The following is a 20,806-nucleotide window of genomic DNA, read 5'->3' on the forward strand; positions in this document are numbered from 1 at the left end:
GCCCACTGTGGCAGTCCTGCATCGTTTTGGCACAAGTTCAGCGAAATGCTCTCTCCCCCTGGAGCTGCCCAGAGAACCCCGCCTGCCACCTAGTGGCCAGGAGACGGACTGGTCCACTGCTGCTCGGGTGGGCACGGAGGGGTGTGGGGGCAAGGAAAAGAAAGAAAGGGAATGAAGCATGAGAGACTATGGACTCTGGGAAACAAACTGAGGGCTTCAGAGGGGAGGGGGGTGGAAGAATGGGATAGGCTGGTGATGGCTATTAAGGAGGGCACGTATTCATGGTGCACTGGGTGTTATACGCAACTAATGAATCATCGAACTTTACATAAAAAACCAGGGATGTACTGTATGGTGAGTAACGTAATATAATAAAAGAAATTAAAAAAAAAAAAAGAAAGAAGGGGAGAGTCCGTAAACAGTTGACACACCGCACCCGGTTCTTCACTAGCACCACTGAGGATGGTTAGAAATGCCCTGGAGTTAAAGGCTGTCTTCTTTCAGCTCTTGACTTGCTGTCTGTCTGGCACTGTTCTCCCTGGAGATGGAGTCACAAAGCAGTGTCTGCACAGTGAATACAATTAAAGGAAAGCCTCTGGAAATGTCCAAGGGGAAATTAGATAACATGTGCTTTGATGCAGGGATTTGGAGTTTGAAGGTGAAAAAGACAGGCAAGACATCAGAAGTCTGCCTCTGCTTAGCCCCAGTTCAGCACATTAACATTCTGCTAATGTGTCTTAGTAAGTTCTTCACCGAACTCAGTTTGCTCGTTTTTCTCAAGTATCATCAGACATTTCAAATATCTTTCAGATTAAAAGAAGTCCTAAAGTTAGACTTCTATTATGAGTGGATGCTGAGATCAATTTTTTTCTTACGTTATTATTAAACAACAAAAGGGAAAAGTGCTTGCTGGTCCATTTGGGCTGGAACATTAGGTTCTCGTTTTGCTGTCCTGGCAGCCACTAGATCTGTGCATGGAGGAGAAATGTCTACTTTTGCCCTGGTCCATTCTTAGCAATGGGCTGCACTCTTGGCTGTACCCCGTGGCTAGATAGTCCCTGAGAGAAGCATCCATGGTTCACCCTGAACTCAAATTCCCTCTTATTTCCCTCAGATGCTCCTACCGTGCCTTTTTCCCCCTCAAGGTAATAATATGTCTGACTGAGTCAGAACACACTCTCAGGAGTGCCTGACTCCCACCAATGGGTCAAGTGGGCTCTGCTGTCTTTAGTTTCTGACCAAGACACTGATGGGAACCAGACTGAAATGAACAGACATATCATAGAAGATAGTTGAGATGGCATGGAGAACAGTGGGAACCTTCTATTATCCTTTGAGGAACATAAGTAGGAGGGATCTCCTTTTTACCTCTTGTATTACCTGTATTACAATACCAATTTACTGAGCTCCTACGCAGAGCCAACCTAGGAATAAATAAGAAAATGTTCTTGTCCTCAGGAATTTCTGGTAGAATGTGTGTGTGTGTGCATGTGATACATATGACCACAGTAAACCCTCATAGAATGTCATGGAACCTCACCAGAATTTTGTATGGAGGAGACCAATTCTCCTCTCTCTCTGCCTGAGCCAAGATATCTTTTAGGGAGTATTATGCTCAGAGTAGAGTCCTTTAGTTGAGCTCCAGAGTTTACAATGTAACATCTTCAAATCTCTCTCTGACTCTGATATCCCTGCCTTCCTGTTATAACAACCCTTGTGACAACCTTGGTTTCACCTGAGTAATCCAGGATAATCTCTTCTCAAGATCCTTAACATAATAACATCCACAAAGTCCCTTTTTCCATGGAAGGTGACATATTCACAGGTTCCAGGGAATGAAGTGTTACCATGTTTGAGGGTCATTACTCTGCCTACCACAGAGGACATCCATGTTAATATTATACTACTCCATTACCTCCCTTGTTCTGCCCATGCCATCTAAAACTGAAGAAAGTGTCTTTGCTGGTTTGGTTTTACTCTTCTTTTTATGGCAATATTATATGGTGACCATACACTGAAATTCTAGCCAATTTATATCCCAAGGCCTTTCCCACTCCTCCATCAGTTAACCACGCCCTCCCATTTTGCACTGATGCCATTGTTGGTTTGGACCTGAGTATAGGGGAATGGCAGCTGATCTCCTGACTGGACACTGGCTGCAGTGAGGTAAAAGTGTATGCCCTTCAGTCACTTAGGGAGAAAGTAGGTGTACATTTTAGAGTCCTCTCTGAGACTGCTGTGGAGTTTATGAATGGAGAGTGTGGAAAGTATGCCTAATAACCCAACCAATAGCAAGCCTCTGGCAATATCAGTGTTATTACCTTATGCCCAAGTGGGCAGGCGATGCCTTAGAGTTTGAGTCCACAGAGTAAAAGTCCTAATATGGGGCAAACAGGAATGAGGAACAATTACCCACTTAATATATCCTCTTGAAAGCTTGTCAGTCATTTTATTGTGGGGAAAAAACATGGTGTTTAGACTTGGGTTTGAATCCCACTTTCATCCCTCATGAGCTGTGCCGTCTTGGACAAATCACTAAACCTCTCTGCACTTAATTTTTCTCACCTTTAGAACAGAGAATAATAATAATGTTTACCGAGTCATGGTCTCTCTGTGTTTTTTTTCTCCAATTAAAAAAGCCACATGAATTAGAGAAAACAGTTAGTTTGCATTTTGGCTATGCCATTCTAACTCAGCAGAGGGAGAGTCACATTCTCTGGCAGCTTCTACCATCCAGAGTGTGTAGTCGCAAAGCCTGAGAACAAGGCCAGGCAGCAAGCTTGCAAACAGGAGGGATGTTGTGACTCTTTCTTTCTTTTTCTTTATTTCTTTTTTTTTTTTTTTTGGCTAAACATAAATGAACAATGTGAGGATGCACTTGCCTTCCCAAAGAGAACTTCATATCATTTGATGTATAAAATTGACCAAGTGATTCATCCCTTAGTTTCCAAACATTAAGTAAAATAGATCCATCTGGGCCAAATTAAAATTCAAAATACTTTTTTCATGAAGAAATATAAACTCACTGCCAAAACCACAAGGGGAATGAGAAAAGTGGCTAATACTTACAAATCGCCTTTAAACTCTGAAGAAAGCCTGACTTCTGAAAAAGCACTGTCACAGAAACTCTGTAACCTTCTACTGAAGAATATAATGGAAATTTAGGGGACCATCGGCCACCAGGATGTAGCCATGATTTACTGGTAATTCAGACCAGGTTCCCAAAGTCAAATATTTCCATTTCAGTAAATTTACTGAAGACTGATGTCATGGAACCTCATATTAGGTCACCAGAGCTATATATTGGGTGGACGGGAACTGAGATGACCCCATGATTAGGAAACAGGAAACTCACATCTCCTGAACCTGGCCTGTGGGACATGCTCTGTATGACGCTCACAATGATCCTGTGAGAATAATACACAGTGTGATGCATAGTATCATCCTCATTTTCTAGCAGTTCTGAGAATTCAGGTCTTCGTCTCAAGTCCCAGACGTGAGTGGCAGAGCCAGGATTGGAATCCTTACCTTTGCTGACTAGGCTCACTTCCTACACCACAGTATGTCTGCCAAGTTATAACAGGATTGACACCGACAGGCTATCTTATTCCATGATGTCACCCTGACTGATTTGCCTATATGCTGCCCCCCCCACCCCAAATCACCTTTAGGGTCATTTCTCTGGGAGTAAAAATTAGCATCAAAGTACTAGTATTTTACTTGGCAGAAACACATTCACAGTGACTTTATTTATCAACGATAAGATGGAATATATATATATATATACATGGTTGAGAAAATGAATCCATCAGAAAGGCAATATTAAAATAAAAAAGGGCTATAAGAACATATAGACCTGGGTTTGAATCCCAAATTTACTACTTATAAACTATGCACTAAATAAAGCTTGCTTAACCTCTACCTGTCTCAATTTTTTTTTTCTTTTCTGTGGAGGGGGTGATACTTTCTATTATAAAAAACTTTGTGAAGATGATAGATAGATAGATAGATAGATAGATAGATAGATAGATGATAGATAGACAGAAGATAGATGATAGATAGATAATACATATAAAAGTATAGATAGATAATACATATAAAAGTACTCAGTGCAACCTCTGCAATCAGGTAGTTGCTCGGAAAGTGTTTATGACACAGACGATGAAGCAGGTTATTAAGGATCATTATTGGAAAAGCACAAATGAATTCACTTGTTCTCTAGCAGAAAGGAAGGGTAAGGACACATAAGTTTTGGTTGGGGATAGCTGGGGAGGCATCACGCTGGTGTTAGGAAGTGGCCACGACTATGAGGAATTTGATGATAAACTGAAGAGGTTATTGAAAGGAAGTCGAGGGAGCTGGAAGGTGGGCAGATGGCAGCCCCCTGCTCAGGCTAAGCCTCTTCAGTCCATTCCCTGACTCCTGCCCACACATATTTGACATGCTGCAATTCCCTGCCCACACTGTGTTGGGTCATACCTCTGGGCTGTTGTTCATATTGTTCCCCCAAACTCTGTACCCCATGATGTTTATCTGGTTCATGTCATCTTTTATTCTTTGGGATTCAATGCAGGTGTCAGCCTTCCAGGAAGCCTTCCCGAAACCTCCAGATTGGACAAAGTGTCCTTTTTAGCCTGACTAGTCCTTCTGCATTGTCTCCTTTATCATGTCATATACTACAAAAATTAATGATTTGTATATGGTTTGGTTTCCCCCACTATTCCATGAGCTGCTCCTAAAGGCACAGTTTGTGTCTTATTTGTCTTTATATTCCTAGAATTCAGCAATGTACTTATAGTGATTACTCTAAAAACACTGGCTGGAATTACACTGGACTGGGTCAAGGTGGGAAACGCTAGGATTCCTTGTCTATTTCATGAGATTTTATCGAGGTTAGGCATGCCAGAAGACACAAAAAGAATTATGTAGGAAATTAGTATAAATCCTCATAATTCCTAATTATAATAAAATGCTCATATTAATAAGTATAATAAATATGATAAATAGTAAAAACAAGTCAGATTTTTTCTGCAAAAACAAAATCTATATAGTTAAAAATCACCATTAAATAGAAGAGATATTGGGTAGCCCTTTCAAGTTCAAATTTTACCTCAGAGGCTTCTAAGAGAAAACACCAGTCAAATCAGGCTCAGCTGAAGGAATGACCGTGGCAAGAAAGTACAGTTCCGTAAAGATCCAGGGAAGAGTTTTCAGGGAAACTCCTGGGGGCAAGTCACATTTCGTACCCATTCAGTCTCAGTTTTTCTCAGTTCAGGCTACAAAATATGAAGAGCTGGAATGGGGACCATTGTGGAATGGTTATCTGCATGGGTCCTGAAGCCAGCCTGTCTTTATTGGAAGCCTGCCTCTTCTACTGACTGTGTTTATGGATTTGAGCAAGTAAGTTACCCTCTGCTTAGCTTGGTTGCCTTATCTGTAAGATCAGGATTGTTTTGAGGATTAAAAGAGTTAATCCACAGAAGGGTTTGTTTTGAGCAGCAGCAGGCCCATCCATCACCAAGTGCTTAATGAATATAAGTATTCACTGTCCTCCACCCTTCTTTGTGTTCACTGTCAAATGCCAGTGCTGTTCACACGTCATTATTCGTATATCCACCCATCTATCCATTTATTCAACAAACATTTTTAAGCGCAAACCACATGCCTGGCACTATGCTGCGTTCCAAAAGTCCAGGAAAAATGAAGACATGGACCCTGTGCTTAGTCAGTTCACACGATAATGTGTGAATGTGTGTGTCTGCTCACATGCATGCATGTGCATGTGTTTAAGGGAGTCTTACAGTTAAACATGGAATTATAACACAGGATGATGAATGTGTGAGAGGGAGAAGCACATGGCTCATTTGGATGATAAAGGGTGGAACCTAATATGGTCTCAGAGAATCAGGACAGGCTTGCCAGTAGAAGCGGTATCAAAGATGAGTGTGATTTAGCCGAGTGAGAGTTGAGGGTGGTGGGTCCAGTGCGTTTTTTAACAAATTAACTGCATTGATAGAGGCCTGAAAAGCAAGAAAATTGAGTGGGTCTGAATGGAAAGTCAAGCAGGGAGTGACTAGATGCCAGGCTGGCCGGAGGAGGGCTCACGCCATCAAGGGCCTTTCCTGGCATGGAAGGGGAAGGAAGTTTGGCTCTATCTTATCCTCGCTGGTGAAGCCCTAAGGACAGCTAAGCAGGCATAAAGTATTTAAATAGTATCTATTGTTTGAATTGGATCCTTTGGGCAGTTTTTCTAATTCTCCACGTGTAGAATTTGCTGCTTCTAACTCTGGGCCCCTCTGTTCCCCTGTAGACTCCTATCACAGCACTCTATCACTTTATTGAACTTAACCTGTTTCCAGTTCTATTTCGGGAGACTGAGGGCTCCTCAAAGACTGTTTCTTACTTTTCTCTGTATCCCCGGAATCTACTTGGCACAGAACAGGCACTCAGTGGAAGCTTGATTAAAAACAAAAAGTTTACTTGTAGCAGGAAGTATTTTTTCTTATATTTTTCAAACAAAGTATTCTCAGATAAAATCTGGGTAATGAAGTCAACAAAGTGAGTAGTTCTGCTCCATGTAATGGCAGTGTGAGCCCTAAGAGCTGCTGCCTACCCGAATCAACATCTATCACTGGGCGCTGCTGTGTGTCAGGCATGGTGCTAGGCGCTGAGGAAGACAGAAGTACTTTTAAGACAGCATTGCATAGTTGTGAAAATATCGCATGTCTACACAAAACAGCCCCCCCACCAGGTCCCTAGGGCCTACCACAGTGCCTGACAACGTTCAGTTCTGTTTGTATAAATAATAAATGAAGAAGGTGTGAGGAATGTGTGCTAAATGTTCTGGGAGTCCAGATGAGGGAAAATCTGTGAGACAGTTTAATCTGATAAGGTTTCAGCGGGGAAGCTGGGCCCCGGAAGAGAAAAACAACCTGGAAAGATAGAAGGAAGAGGCAGGGGCTTCTAAAGAGAAAGAGATACACCAATGTCCCTTCATATAGACTAATAACTCCTTAATGACATCTGAGCAGATGGAAATCATCAAAGCTCTGAACATAGTTGGGGTATGTTGGCATTCACACAAGGGAACCAATTTTCCAGGCCAGCTATAATCTGGGCAATGGACATGAAAGGGCTAGTGGTTGCTTTAGCAGGTAGTCTGACTGGACTCTCGTGACAATGTCAATGAAAGCAAAGTTAATTAGTTAATTGAAACAAAAGCGGCAAATGATAGTTTCTAAAATTAAGGTGGAGGCAGTGCTAACGTTTCTGCCGCTTGAGAATCCCCAGTGAGGCTTTTACCTTCTGAGAAGATGCATGTTCTGAGCTACAGCCTCTGTCATCCATTTAGCCATGAAGTGCCCACTGCGTCTGAGAACCTTAGCCCCACGACCCTGGAAATTCTGAATCTTGTAGAACCAGAACTTTAGACTCATCACATTCAGTGCTTTATTTAGGTCAGAACTGGTTTTGTGTTCATTTGTCAGTTTGCAGCTGAAGTGAAGGCCTTACACGGAAGCATGGCATTATCTGCTTGACAATGATTTGAGGCTGTACCATGTCGTGCTGGAAAATTAGTGTCTAGAACCAAAATGTTAATCACAGGGACCTCTATACATTGATGGCATAAATAGTACGTTTCTATATAAAAAAATCTATAGTGAGTCACTCCGTTTAAATAAAAATCTCCCTTTGCTATTTCAGTGAGTTGAATGACTGACTCTGGGCACTTTTCTTTTTGGTGCTCTAGGGTGAGACTGTTTTACTTCCCAGAAAACTGTTAGATCTCTTAGCATTGGCTCTATTTTTCCCTTAGGTGCTCAGAGAAAAACAATGGTTCTCTCTCCATGACCAGAGGTGGAAATTGGCTCTTTCTGTCCCCCTTCTCACTGAAGATAGTCTCCCAGAAACATCTTCTCTTTGGCGATGATGATATTTTCCATTGTGAATCCCCTTTGTAGTATCAGTGCTCCAGAAAGTTAAGAGAGTTACTTGAAAATAATAGTCCTGTGTTAAACAAGCTTGGGAAATGATTGAAAAGAATGAATGAATGAATGATTGGTTTCTTCACTGCAAAACTTCTCAGTGTTTATCCCTAAACACAGTCACACTATTCTAAAGGAATAGTCAAGAGTGTTTTCAAGCTTCTTTGACCAAATACTTTTTTTTTTAAGGGAACAATTTGTGAGACTAGCTGTCTAAAGAATACATCCTGGGGAAGGCTCAGCTCTAAGGCCAATGAGCTAAGGCCTCAGTTGAGAGTTGTATGTAACTGGTCACAAGACTAAGAGTGGGGGCGCCTGGGTGGCTCAGTCGTTAAGCATCTGCCTTCAGCTCAGGGCGTGATCCCGGCGTTATGGGATTGAACCCCACATCAGGCTCCTCCGCTATGAGCCTGCTTCTTCCTCTCCCACTCCCCCTGCTTGTGTTCCCTCTCTCGCTGGCTGTCTCTATCTCAGTCGAATAAATAAATAAAATCTTTAAAAAAAAAAAGACTGTAAGAGTGTTCTAACACACTGGTCCTCACATTCCCCATTTGAAAAACGGGGAAGATTATTGCTTCTCCTTTTAATATTTTGTGACCACTAGGTAATTCTCCTACCATTACTATTACTGCTGCCACTACTAGGTACTATCACTTTATACGGCAGACACTATTTATGGGCTTATCCAATAAGCACTTGAAACCCCCTTCTCCCTCTCAGTTTCCATTATAGAAGATGTAAAAGATAAATGTACACTTTTTTCTACTCTCTTGCAGCTAGGGGTAACTACATGAGACAGTTTTGGCCAAAGAGATAGAAAGGCAATTATGGAATCCTGAGAAGACCATTGTTTTCCCTAATGAAAGGGTGTAACACATGGAGCCATTGTGCAACCATGAGTAAAAAGGCCTGGAGAGGGGGCCTGGGTGGTTCTGTTGGTTAAGCGTCTGCCTTCAGCTCAGGTCATGATCCCAGGGTCCTGAGATCAAGTCCCATGTCAGCCTCCCTGGTCAGCTTCTCCCTTTCCCTCTGCCTCTCACCCTGCCTTGTACGTTTGCTCTCTCCCTCACTCTCTCTCTTAAATAAATACAATCTTAAAAAAAAAAAGGCCCAGAGACCAGTGGAGATGTTGGCTTTGGCACCACTGAGCATTGGAAGACCACCAGGAGCTGTCTGTCTACATGTTTCTTGTAATACGAGGGAAGTGAAACCCATACAAATCATATAAATCTCTGAAAATCAGGCTTTCTCTTATTTGGCAGCTGAACACATTTCTAAAGATTTATCTACCATTTATTGAGTGCTTTCTATGCACTAAAGTAAGCATTTAACACATCTCACTTCATTCACTCTCACAACATGGATCATTATCTACCATTTTACAGTTGAGGAAACAGACTGACGTACCTTGTTCAAATTCACACTGCTAGATTTGAATCTAGGTGTGGCTCCAAAGCCAGAACTATACACTAGTTTGTTCTATTTGCATCTACTATCTCTACATCCACTGCTCCAAAGACTATGTCCTAACTTTTGAGTCACTATAACCTTGTGAGGTATTACTTTCATTCTAAAGTATGCAATTAGTGTCATCTTTAAAATGGAGCTCTAGCTGTCTGCCATGAGATGTAGAAGGGATATCCATAGGCCTTTTCAAACAGGGCCCAGACCCAGTCTGGGTTTATAGTAGCCTGCCTCTCTATGTAACAGATGGAAGAAAGCAGAACCAGGCTGGGCCTAGCATAGCAGCTGCTTCTCTCCAAAGACCAACAGTCAGAGATTTAAGTTAACTATTTAAGCCCCTTATAGATCCCAATAGATGGGCTCATTGGCATATTACAGAATTCAAGCCTGAGAAGCCCAACTGATGAAGGTAATTTAGAATAAAATATGAAAATATTAGAAGCATCCAAGTTCACTTCTCTCCCCATCATTTAATTCCTAGAGATAGATAATGTGATACACACTGGACTTTATAAATTAAAAGGGAAGATAAATCCATATATAACCAGTTATATCTTACAATGTGATAAATACCATATTAACATGTTGTTAATTGATGTTGGATCACAGAGAATAAATACTTAGTGTGAGAGGTCATGGGAAACATAGAGGAAAATAATTTTAGTTTGGATCTAAATTATTTTGTAGGGTTATAGCTAAAGGGGGGGGCTGGTAGGGGATATGTGTGTGATGCAAGGATATTATAGCTTTTTCTGGCCTTTCTTCTCCATATCAAAAGCAGGATCCAGCAAAAAATAAGTCACTATATAATCCGACCATAGCCTGTCTCAGCCATCATCACACAGACCAGCATTTGCCACGTCTACATACAGGAAACTCAACAAGTGTCAAATGTCCCTCCTCATCATCTTCAATATTCTAAAACCCAAACTACAAAATCCTGTCATCAAGGACTACATGGCCCTGTAGGAAAAACAAGTTAAAATACTGCCCCAAATCCTGAGAATTTCTGTTTCCTATTGGCACTATCACTAAATTGTGTTATTTATTTTGCCCCTTATTTCCTAAAGTAGAGAAGAAATAGTTGAAAATGGTAACTTAATGTTACTAGAGGCATGTTAGAATTATAACAAAACGTGAGATCAATCGATGGGATAGATGACCTGATTCTTGAGCAGAAACTGAGGACCATGGGAGTGCAGGGGATATTTGTAATAGAGATCACAGTAGACTTCATGTTATGAAAGGTAGGAGAACCACTAGGGGATAGTAGTATGCACACCTGAACACAAGCAAGAAATACCCACCACATTCCTACTTCCCAAATTTATTTGCTCAATAAATATCCCAAAGATTATTAAGTGTCTTCTATGTGTCACATGCCCTTCTTGGTACTTCCAGGCACTGGAGGCCACTCCTAAGGAGCTCACCTTGCCTAAATTAGGACAAAGGGTGTGCTCTACAATCTGGCAAGGAACTAGACCATGTCAAAATGGAGATGCTCTAGAAAGCTCAGGCTGTGTAATTAATGTGTGTATAGACCTATATTGTCTTTTACGATGCTCTCTTTGTTATTAGCATCATCCTGATTACATGCCTGACACAGAGACTTCCAGGGGTGGAAGAAGACTGACAAGTGTTAATGTAGTTAAAAATAATAGCAAACACACACTTATGTGGCATATACTTTACATGTATTTACTTATTTAGTCTCACAACCCTGTTTGAAGGCTGTGTTTCATTATTTCCATTCATCAGAGAGGGAAACCACAGCACAGGGAGGTTAAATGATTTGCCCACGGTTCCACAGCTGGTAGGTGATGCTCCCAGTATTCAATCCCAGAGCTGCCTGGCTCTGTACTCTGATACCTTCAGTAAAGTATCTGCTGTGTACCTGGCCTTTACACATATATTATTTCTTTCACTCTTTACAATCCTCTGAGGTAGGTGATATGATCTCAATTTGGCAGATGAAGAAACTCAGGCTCAGAGAAAAGGAATGGCAGTACCAGAGTTCAGACTCAGGAGAAGCTGGCTACAAAGCCGGTGCTCTTCCCCATTGCTCCACACTGTCTAAGGAGCCTGCCTTGGGTGAGCTTTTGGGGCACTTAGGCAGAGGTTCACAATTCTATTCCTCTAGCAGCCTGTTTGTTTTACCTATCAGAATGCCTTGGAAGATTTTATTTAAAGAGAGAGTTTGGTAAAAGAAAAGTTTGAAAAATAAATCTTCTTGGACAAAATAAAAGGCTGATCGTACGGAAGTTTCAGAAAAAGAGTATTCTAGAGAGGAGTCAGGAAAGCAGATGGAAAATATTCTAGCAATTTAGATAGATGAAAGGCCTTCTGGGTAGACCATGACATTGCCAGGATTTATCGAAGAAGTAGAAGACACAGTTGTTCATCCCAAGATTTACAATTTAGTTAAATAGCTTGCTCAGTGTACATGGAAAAAGATGAGAGGCATACAGGAATTAGAAAAAAATAAAATAAAAGAGGCAAAGATACAAGTTAATAATGCAAATGAATTAAGCTATGTGATTAAGTATCTTGTAAGTGCTTTTCAATCCTCAGAAGACACAGTATCTTTACCATCACCATTATTCAGGCTTTGAAGAATTAGGGCTGATAGAAAGGTGGGACTTTCCACGCAGGCTAAATTATGGCATAAGAGAATTGTTCAAGCAATAATATTTTGCTATTTGTCTTCCATTCAAAAGATGTTTATCTTCCATTTATTTATCTAGACTTTAGGAGAATTGTAAAATCTCTGTAGAGTAAGCAGATGATATCCTAACTAGCTCTTTTGATATGTACTTCTTAAATGGAGGGAGTCCTTATTCCCAGGAACAATCTATGTAGCCTTTTTAATACCTCCGAATTTGTTCCCAAGCCACTGATAAGATGATCTCATTGCTCCCCTGTTGGAAAGTTATTAGTTGCACTAATTTCACATCATCCCACCCACAGAGGCCACAGTCTTCTCTTTCCCAGAGAAGCAGGGAAGGAGAAAATGGTTACTAGCCAGTCTTACCACTAGCATAAGTCTGAGCAGCTCCATGGGATGATAGGTTACACTTTAAGTTTTTAAAGTTTGTCATATTTAAACAGATTTTAAGGAACCATATGTCTCTAGGATAGCATGAAATATAGCAATCTATGCTACCAGTATTCTCTAGATGTTTGTTAAAGAAACAGATCTCAATCAGCTAAAAAAAATGATCTCATTGCTTTCTGAAGTGCCTTGGGAGGTATTTATCACATAAGGAAGTCCCTCATGGTGGGGGAATCATTGGCTATTGGCTCCAGATTCTTTTAAGATGGGAACTGCCCCATAAGTACTACCTTGAAGGGTGGGATAGGACTGTGGACAACAGAGAAAATGGGAAACTGGCTAGTTGTTGTAGAAGATAATATGCAAGGTTACTTTTGCCTCTTTTGGATACTTAGACATTTCCCAAAGAGTTCATGTTTTCCATTAAGAACTAAAACGTAGAGTCTACATTCACATGTGTCTATGGGATGGGCAGTCAAGAGCTCTTCTGGGCTTGGAAAAGGTCAGGCACACAGCGCAGCCAGATATGTAAGGCTCATGGCACTCCGTGTTCAGCATAATCTTCTATGTTAAGAATAACCTTCTCTACTCTGGTCTGGTGAATTAGAATTTGGTCCATGATGTATTTCTGTCCCCTCAGGACCTGGAGGTCCTTGCCTTGGCTTAATGACTTAACTGTGCTCTTCCTGCCCTTTTGGACCTTATTTCCTTTTTGCCGAAACTCTGTTTTTTTTCTTTATTCCAACTTTGCTGTTTCTGGCTTTGGCATAACTAACTGGGGCCACATCCAATTAACCCCATAAAAACCATTCAACGAGAATGCCCAAGGCCCCTTTCCCAACCCTCTGCCTCCCAGAGTTTAATTCACTCAGCTATTTCCCATTTAAAAGATCCAGGAAGCAAATGCCTTTGCTTCAGCTATAGGGGCCAGTGCCCCACAACTTCCCCCCACAACTTTTACCTTAGGGTTTCCCCAGAGGAGCCCCTCCTCTTCCACAGGTTGACCAGGCTGCTGGATCTGCTGGCTGCTGAGGATGACTTGCCATCCCCCACGTGCATGCGCACCACGGTAGATGTGGTGAAGGCGCTGCGCACATTTCTCTCTGGTTTGGCCAGGATGATGTACACCTTCGGCACAAACATGCAGCCTAGTGCCACTGTGGCACTGAGACTGACTGAGAAACACATGGTGATGATTTTGTAGTTGCTGCCAAAGTAGATTGGCACAAAGGCCAGCCATATAATGCAGGTGGTGTACATTGTGAAGGCGATATACTTGGCCTCGTTGAAGTTAGCTGGAACATTTCTGGTCTTGAAAGCATAGAAGGTACAGCTTAAAATCAGCAAGCCATTGTATCCAAGAGGAGTGACAACTCCTAGGTTGGTGGTATTACAGATCAGGTAGACTTCTCGAATGCTTGGGTAGTCATGCATTATATCAGGAGGCTCCATTATAAAGAGGGCAACAATGATGCCCAACTGAATGCATATGAGAATGAAAGCAATCACAAGCTGGGCACAGGCACTCATGAATCTGGGCTTTTTGGTACAGATCTTCTTCTTGCTGCCGGCCAGGATCCTTGCAATACGATTGGTCTTGGTTACAAGGGCTGAGTAGCTCATGGCTGGGGAAAGACCAATACCAATTCTCTGAAGGTAGCAGTAAATCTGTTTAGGCTTTGCAATGAGGCAGAAGGTACATAAGTAACCCAGGCAGATGCCAGCCAGGATGATATAGCAGAGTTCCCTGCTAGAGGATTTGACTACTGGTGTATCGCGGTAAATGATGAAGACTGCAGTGACAAACAGGGTGGCCAGCAGGCCGAGGCAAGCAAACACCACAGCTGCAATAGGCTCAGGGTCACCCCAGCGAAGATACTGTACTGGAATCAAGTCACAACCTGCAGAGACACAGACACATATTGGAAAAAAAAGGAAGAAACATTTACTTGGGTCACCTAAGTAAACTGCCTAAGTTACAAGCAGCTGCTTATGACCCTTTCACTTTGACTCCACTCTACCTTTCTAATCTCAGTATCCTATGCTACTCAGTTCTTCGTATATTCATTCATAAAATATGTATCTTTATAGTATCACATACTCTGCAATAGGAGCTGTTCTAGGTTCTGAAAACAAAATGGTAAACAACATGCTCCCTGCTCTCCTAAGAAATAACTGGGGAGGGAGTGCTTCTAAATAATTACTTACAACTGTGATAAGGGCCATTAAGAAGGACAGCATGGTTCCTAATGCAGTCTGTGGGAGCAATCAAAGCCTCCTTCAACAGGATTGAGCAAATGGAAGTGTTGGTTTGATTAGTTTGGGCATTCAGTAGGTTTGGCGCACAGAGATTAATTGTAAGGAAGGACCGAGGGGGCACTGGAGGCATGAAAGAAGGTCACTGTACAGGTGCAATGAGTGGCCTAGATTAGGCTGGGAGGTAGGCAGGAAGGGATCTTGCAGGGCACAGAGGCCTAGACCAATAGGAAATCATTGGAAGGATCTATATACAAGAGAGGAAGGACATGGTCAGATCTGTTTTAAACATTCCTTTGGTTGCTGTGTGGATATGGGATGAGGTAAAGGTGTGGACAGATTTGAAAATTACTTGAAACAATACAGATAGTTTAAATTGATGTGGGTCTCCTTGAAAGGTCAAGAAATCAAGAATGACCAACGTTGGATCCATCTGTGCTGTCCTTGAATCCACTGTATAGAAAAGTTAGGATTTTCAGAGAATTGTATGGTTCCAATGTTATATTAGAGAAGATACTTTAAAAAAGGGGGGGAGGGTAGCAGAGGCAAAGTGACCCCAAAGGCAAACAATTGATCTGTGTGGGAAGTGCCAACACTCCAAAAATTATTCTTGACTCATGGCTTGCAGGCTTTTATATTACTTCATCACATCAGAAAAAATGACAAAACTTGGCATCATTTGGATTATGCACCTTCTTTTCACATTTCTTTAGGATGGTGGTTCTCAAACTTGACTGCACACTGGAATCACCCAGAGACATTTTCAAAAAAATACTGTGGCTGGGTCTCACTGTCAGAGTTTCTGATTTAACTGGTCTGGACATCAGGATTTTTAACAGACACTCCAAGTGATTCTAAACGTGCAGCCAAAGTTGAGAACCACTGCTCTAGAAGGGTCATTTCTCTCTCTCTGTGTGTGTGTGTGTGTGTGTGTGTGTGTGTGTGTGTGTATGTATAAAGTATCATTTTTTATATTTAACAGAAACATAGAAATATAGAAACCATATTGAGTGAGCAGGAAAAGAGTTAAACAATCTGGAGCATTGGAGATTTGAGGAACATGGCAGAGATAATAATTGCCGGCAAATATCCATTCTCCCCTTTATTCTCAGCAACAGATCTCTAATTTCATTTGGGGCTGGTAAAGGGTGCAGCTACACTACATTTTCCAGCAACCTTTGCAGTCAGATGTGCTATGTGACTAGGTTTTAGCTAGAAATATGTAAGCAGGGAACTCCTTATAGAAAAATGACTCATCTTGGAGAATACCCTTTTTGCCCTTCTCGGCTTTCTCCTTCTCCTGCCTGGAATATAAAGATGATGGCTAGAGCTCCAGCAGTTATCTTGAAATTTAAGGTAATTTTAAGGACAGAAAATGTGTTCTGAGTTTTGGAAGAGAATCACTGTTAACCATGGAATCACAGAGTAGCTCTAGACTGTGGACATCTCATTTGCCTTGCGTAGGCTACTTTTCCCCCTGATGTATGCAGCCAAACCAAATCCTAATTGACACAGGTATAAAATTTTCTATTAAATTCCCATATCCCATGATCAATGGTGTTGTACTAAGAGGCTTTGAATACCAAAGATTACTTGGAGGTAGGGGAGACAATAATAAGTAATGATAGCAAGGAAGCATGTAGTTCTTTCAAAATATGTCTAAGGGCAGCTCTTGTAAAAAGGAAAGGAAATATTCTCTGTCTCTTATTTCTGCCATGCCAGTCTCTTTCTTCAAGATCTCAGACTTTAAATAGTACCATTAATATTATTGTTAAATTCATTATGGATTTAATGGGATTTGTGAGTTAGCCTAGGATCCTCAGCACACTCTACAGAATTGTTTCTATGGGAAAATGCAGTCTTATTTTAAAAACCTGTGTATTTAGAAGCACCTTGGTGCCCCAGTCGGTTAAGCGTCTGACTCTTGATTTCTGCTCAGTTCATGATCTCAGGGTCATGAGATTGAGCCCCGCGTCAGACTCCAAGCTAAGCATGGGGCCTGCTTAAGATTTTCTCTCTCCCTGGGGCGCCTGGGTAGCGCAGTCTTTAAAGCGTCTGCCTTCGGCTCAGGGCGTGATCCCGGGCTCCTCCGCTGGGAGCCTGCTTCTTCCTCTCTCACTCCCCTGCTGTGTTCCTGCTCTCGCTGGCTGTCTCTCTGTCACATAAATAAATAAAATCTTTAAAAAAATTTTTTTTCTCTCTCCTTTTCTCTCTGCCCCTTTACCCCTGCTCACTCTCTCTCTCTAAAACAAAACAAAGCAAATAAACAAAAAACCCCTGTGTATTTAATATTGAAACAAGGTGCTTGTAACTTAAAAAAATGTGGATGGCCCAGACTAAATATGAGACCGTTATTTTACATACTGTTATTAATTACAAATAAATGCATATTGCATTGCTAATGAAGATAGTTGTATCCTTATTTTTAGGCATTGTGTTCACATATGTGTCTTATATGTTGGAATTCAGTCTCTGAGATTTTAGTATACCATGGGGTTTAACTTCATATTTATAGATTTGTTCCTTGTAGAGACTATTTTACAATAGGAAAATAGGGATTAATCAATCATTCCTACCTTTATTCTTCCATAACTGTTTATTTAGAACAGTGATGTGACAATGAAATTTATTATCTACTGTAGTTAATTCTAATGGGGCCTGTTTCCCCTCATAGGTCATGAGCTGCTAATGTCCACAGTAACTTACTGACATAGGAAACAGGTTATGTGGTGCATGAAGTGAGAATCCTTTCATTAGTTAAAAAGAATCTACTGAAAAAAGATGTATAAATATTTACTTTAAAGACTTTCGTTTTACTCTTATTTCTCTGCTGTTCTGCTGAATCTTAATTGCTTTTATCTAGATGTAATTAGCACCCTAATCCTAAATGTTTTGCATATGATAGCACTCACCACTATTTTTATATCAAATATATTTTTGAACTCTTCTATGTCACCCATTAACATCATGTGTGAAACTAAAGAACACACCATTAGATATATTTGTTGTAAGAAATGTGCATGAAGCATGCCTCTAATGTGATGTGATTATTGTCACAAATTTACCAGGATTTATACATTCAAATGTATGTTTTTTCATTTAATGTGAACCACTCAGAAGGCTTTATGTTTAGTTTAATGATGCTGTCATTGCACAAAATACTTTTGTAACTATTCTCTTTGAATAGCAAATTGGATTCTGATTAGAGTGTTATAATCACTGAATCTTATAATTGGGTAAGTTCTTAGAGTTTCCAAAAACGGATGTGCATCACAATCACTTGCGGCATCTACAAAAATCCAATCCAAGGGTCTAACTCAGGAGATTTTGAAATAGTGCATTTTGAATCAGGACAAAGGAATCTTATTTTGATAATGACTATACAACTGATCCTTGGTCCTTGGTTGGGAGCCCAACCTTAGGCTATCAGACTGACTTCTTATCCAGTGTGCCTTTTTTGATAATTCCAAGGTGTGATCACCCACACTATACCTAAGACTAAACTATATTGTCTCAAAGCCAAGATTAGTGGTGGGGGAAGATAGATTGGAAAGGCAGGAGGTCAGGATGGCAAGTGGAACCTGGAGGTGAATAAACTGGTCAGAAGGCTATCACAAGAGGGTAGTCCTGGGATGTTGGGGCAAAACTAAGACATTGTACTGAAGAAAACATTGAGCTGGGAAAGACATTTTCAAGGTGGAATTGAAAGAAATTATGAGGTAGACAGAAGTGTCAGGAGAGGGGCTTCTAACCAAGTTGATAGCAATGCTAATAAAATAACTAAGATGATATAAGATGATATATATCACTAACTAAGGCTGTAGGAAGAGAAGGGTCACATTTTATGGGGATGATATCTAGTTCCAATTTGGACATGTGTTTGAAATATCTATGAGTTACTGAGTAGGTGGAAGCAGAGGTTTAGAATAGATATTAGGGTGGAAGTTATAGCTTTAGGAATTATCTGTTTACAGGTGGAAATAAGAGACATATAAATAAATACAATTAATGAGGAAATTCACAGATAGGGAGCAGAGCCTAGAAGTCTGGCTTAGCACCAATATTAAGAAATGGCAGAGGAAGAGTATATGTCAGGGAAGACATAAGGTAGACCAGCTAGAAGGAAAGAAGTATATCAGAAACCAAAGGGAAGTGGTCAACTGGATGGCTCACCATACCCTCCTCCAACAATATCATTACAGCTTTTCATTTTTTAAAAAAAATCCTTGCCCAGAGAGCTGGCACAAAGTTTTGAGCTTCAGGTTTGCAGATATCTCCTCTGGTGGTACATCTTTCTCTTATTTCTTTCCTCCCTTACTACTACTAGATCTATTTCTTTTGAACAAGGTGGTTTCTTTCCATTGCTGTGTTCCTATCATGGAACATAGTCTTCCAAATCTTGGAATAATGCTAATCTTATTATGATATAAATTTAAATTCTTATTGACTACTCCCTCTGCTGTGTGTATTGGTTTACAAACATCTGAATGCCCTGTTATTCTTCCTAAACCTTCTTTATTTCCTTCTGTGAATTACTGGGCATTTTCTTCCTTAAAGTTAGTTTGTTTTTTATTCCCTGTTTCCTTCTTAGTGTAATGGTAAGTTACTGGTACATACTGGAAGGGTATACAGAGGTTAACTAAGAGTACAGTATATATATTTTATAGTTTTAGTATAAATTTAATCAACTTAGCATATGTTATGTTTTAAAGAATCTTGATCATGTCAATGAAGTTCTCTCCTAGCAAGCATTGTTAGAATTTCACAGAAGATACACAACATTGCAGTTCTTTCTAAATATGCAGGTGATCAGCAGACTAGAAAAACAAGACTTATTTTCTGATAACATTTATTTAAGTAGTTACCCATTTCTCATTTTCCTCCTCTTTCATGCTTGATCCTTATTCTATTGTTCTCTAGTATAATCTATGCTTTCATTGCTTGAAGTGATAAATACTGAAAATACAAAAGTTTTTTTTTTAAGGGAAAGTGAACTGCCAAAACTATATAGTCCACACTCATCCTGTGATTCCACCAGTGTGCTTTCCATACCTCTAACGGGAGAATGGATGGTCCACTGATTTCTGGACACCTAAAAACTATATGACTGCTCAGTAATAACTGGTACTCACACTTGTTGTTCAGGTATTAGTCTTAAAGGATCAATATTCCTGTAGTTAATAGTTCCTAGACCATTGCATTTTCAAGTCCTGTTCCAAGTGTCTGTTAAGGCAGAAGGAATGAGGAGTCAAAGATCCTGGGGATGGATATCTGATATTCTATAAGTCAGCTAGACAGGAACTCCTTAACAAGTTCCATATTTTTGGAGGAAGGGAAGGTTGCTGCGAATCTCCAAGAATCAGATATATGTGTCCTCAGCTGCTGATCAGGCCATTTCAGGTGTACAAAACCGATATGGGACCATTGCGGGTCTATCCTTTGATACCTGAGCAATAGATCTGCCCAGAGTACAAGGTGTTGACTGGTGACTAACATCATGCTTGCTTTCAGGCTGTTCCATCCATAAGCCATTTGTCTGTTTTTACTCCTGTTTTTACTTCTCTAGAGTTTGATTTCTAGGATGTAGAGCTGAGATATCAGAGGAATGGAGACTCAGAATTCTTTCTGCATTGTCCATATCCCTGAAAATAATCTCTTCACATAGCTTGAACTAAAGTTTTTTTTTTCTTTATTATTTCCACGGTGCAGAAGAATTGGAAGTGGTGTGTGTGTGTGTATGTATGTATGTGTGTGTGCGTGTGTGTGTGTGTGCACGTGCGTGCATGATATCTAGGTACCTTATTTTTCTTTGTAGCCTTTACTATAACATCACCTATTTTGTGTGTATGAGAGAGAGAGATTATGTTGTCAAGGACTATCCTCCTTCCTTGACTATAACACTCTGATGTTAGATAATTTGTCTCTTTTGCTCACAAACGGATCCCTGGTACTGAGCACAGTGCTTGGCTCATATTAACATGGAAACTCACAAATTAATATATACACCATACAATCAGAGTTTATAATTTTCATCCTGGTGTATGGATCA

At 40.6% G+C, this 20,806-nt stretch overlaps 1 protein-coding gene across 1 annotated transcript in view; it reads right to left on the reverse strand.

The window, feature by feature from the left end:
- GRM5 (glutamate metabotropic receptor 5) overlaps positions 1 to 20,806 on the reverse strand; it is a 506,772-nt gene that overhangs the window by 44,515 nt on the left and 441,451 nt on the right. Inside the window, 1 exon segment of the mRNA XM_040630952.1 lies at positions 13,463 to 14,402. Coding sequence (XP_040486886.1) covers positions 13,463 to 14,402 — 940 coding nt within the window.

The sequence above is a fragment of the Ursus maritimus genome, unplaced genomic scaffold (assembly GCF_017311325.1).
Source record: "Ursus maritimus isolate PB19 unplaced genomic scaffold, ASM1731132v1 scaffold_16, whole genome shotgun sequence".
Classification (NCBI taxonomy): domain Eukaryota; kingdom Metazoa; phylum Chordata; class Mammalia; order Carnivora; family Ursidae; genus Ursus; species Ursus maritimus.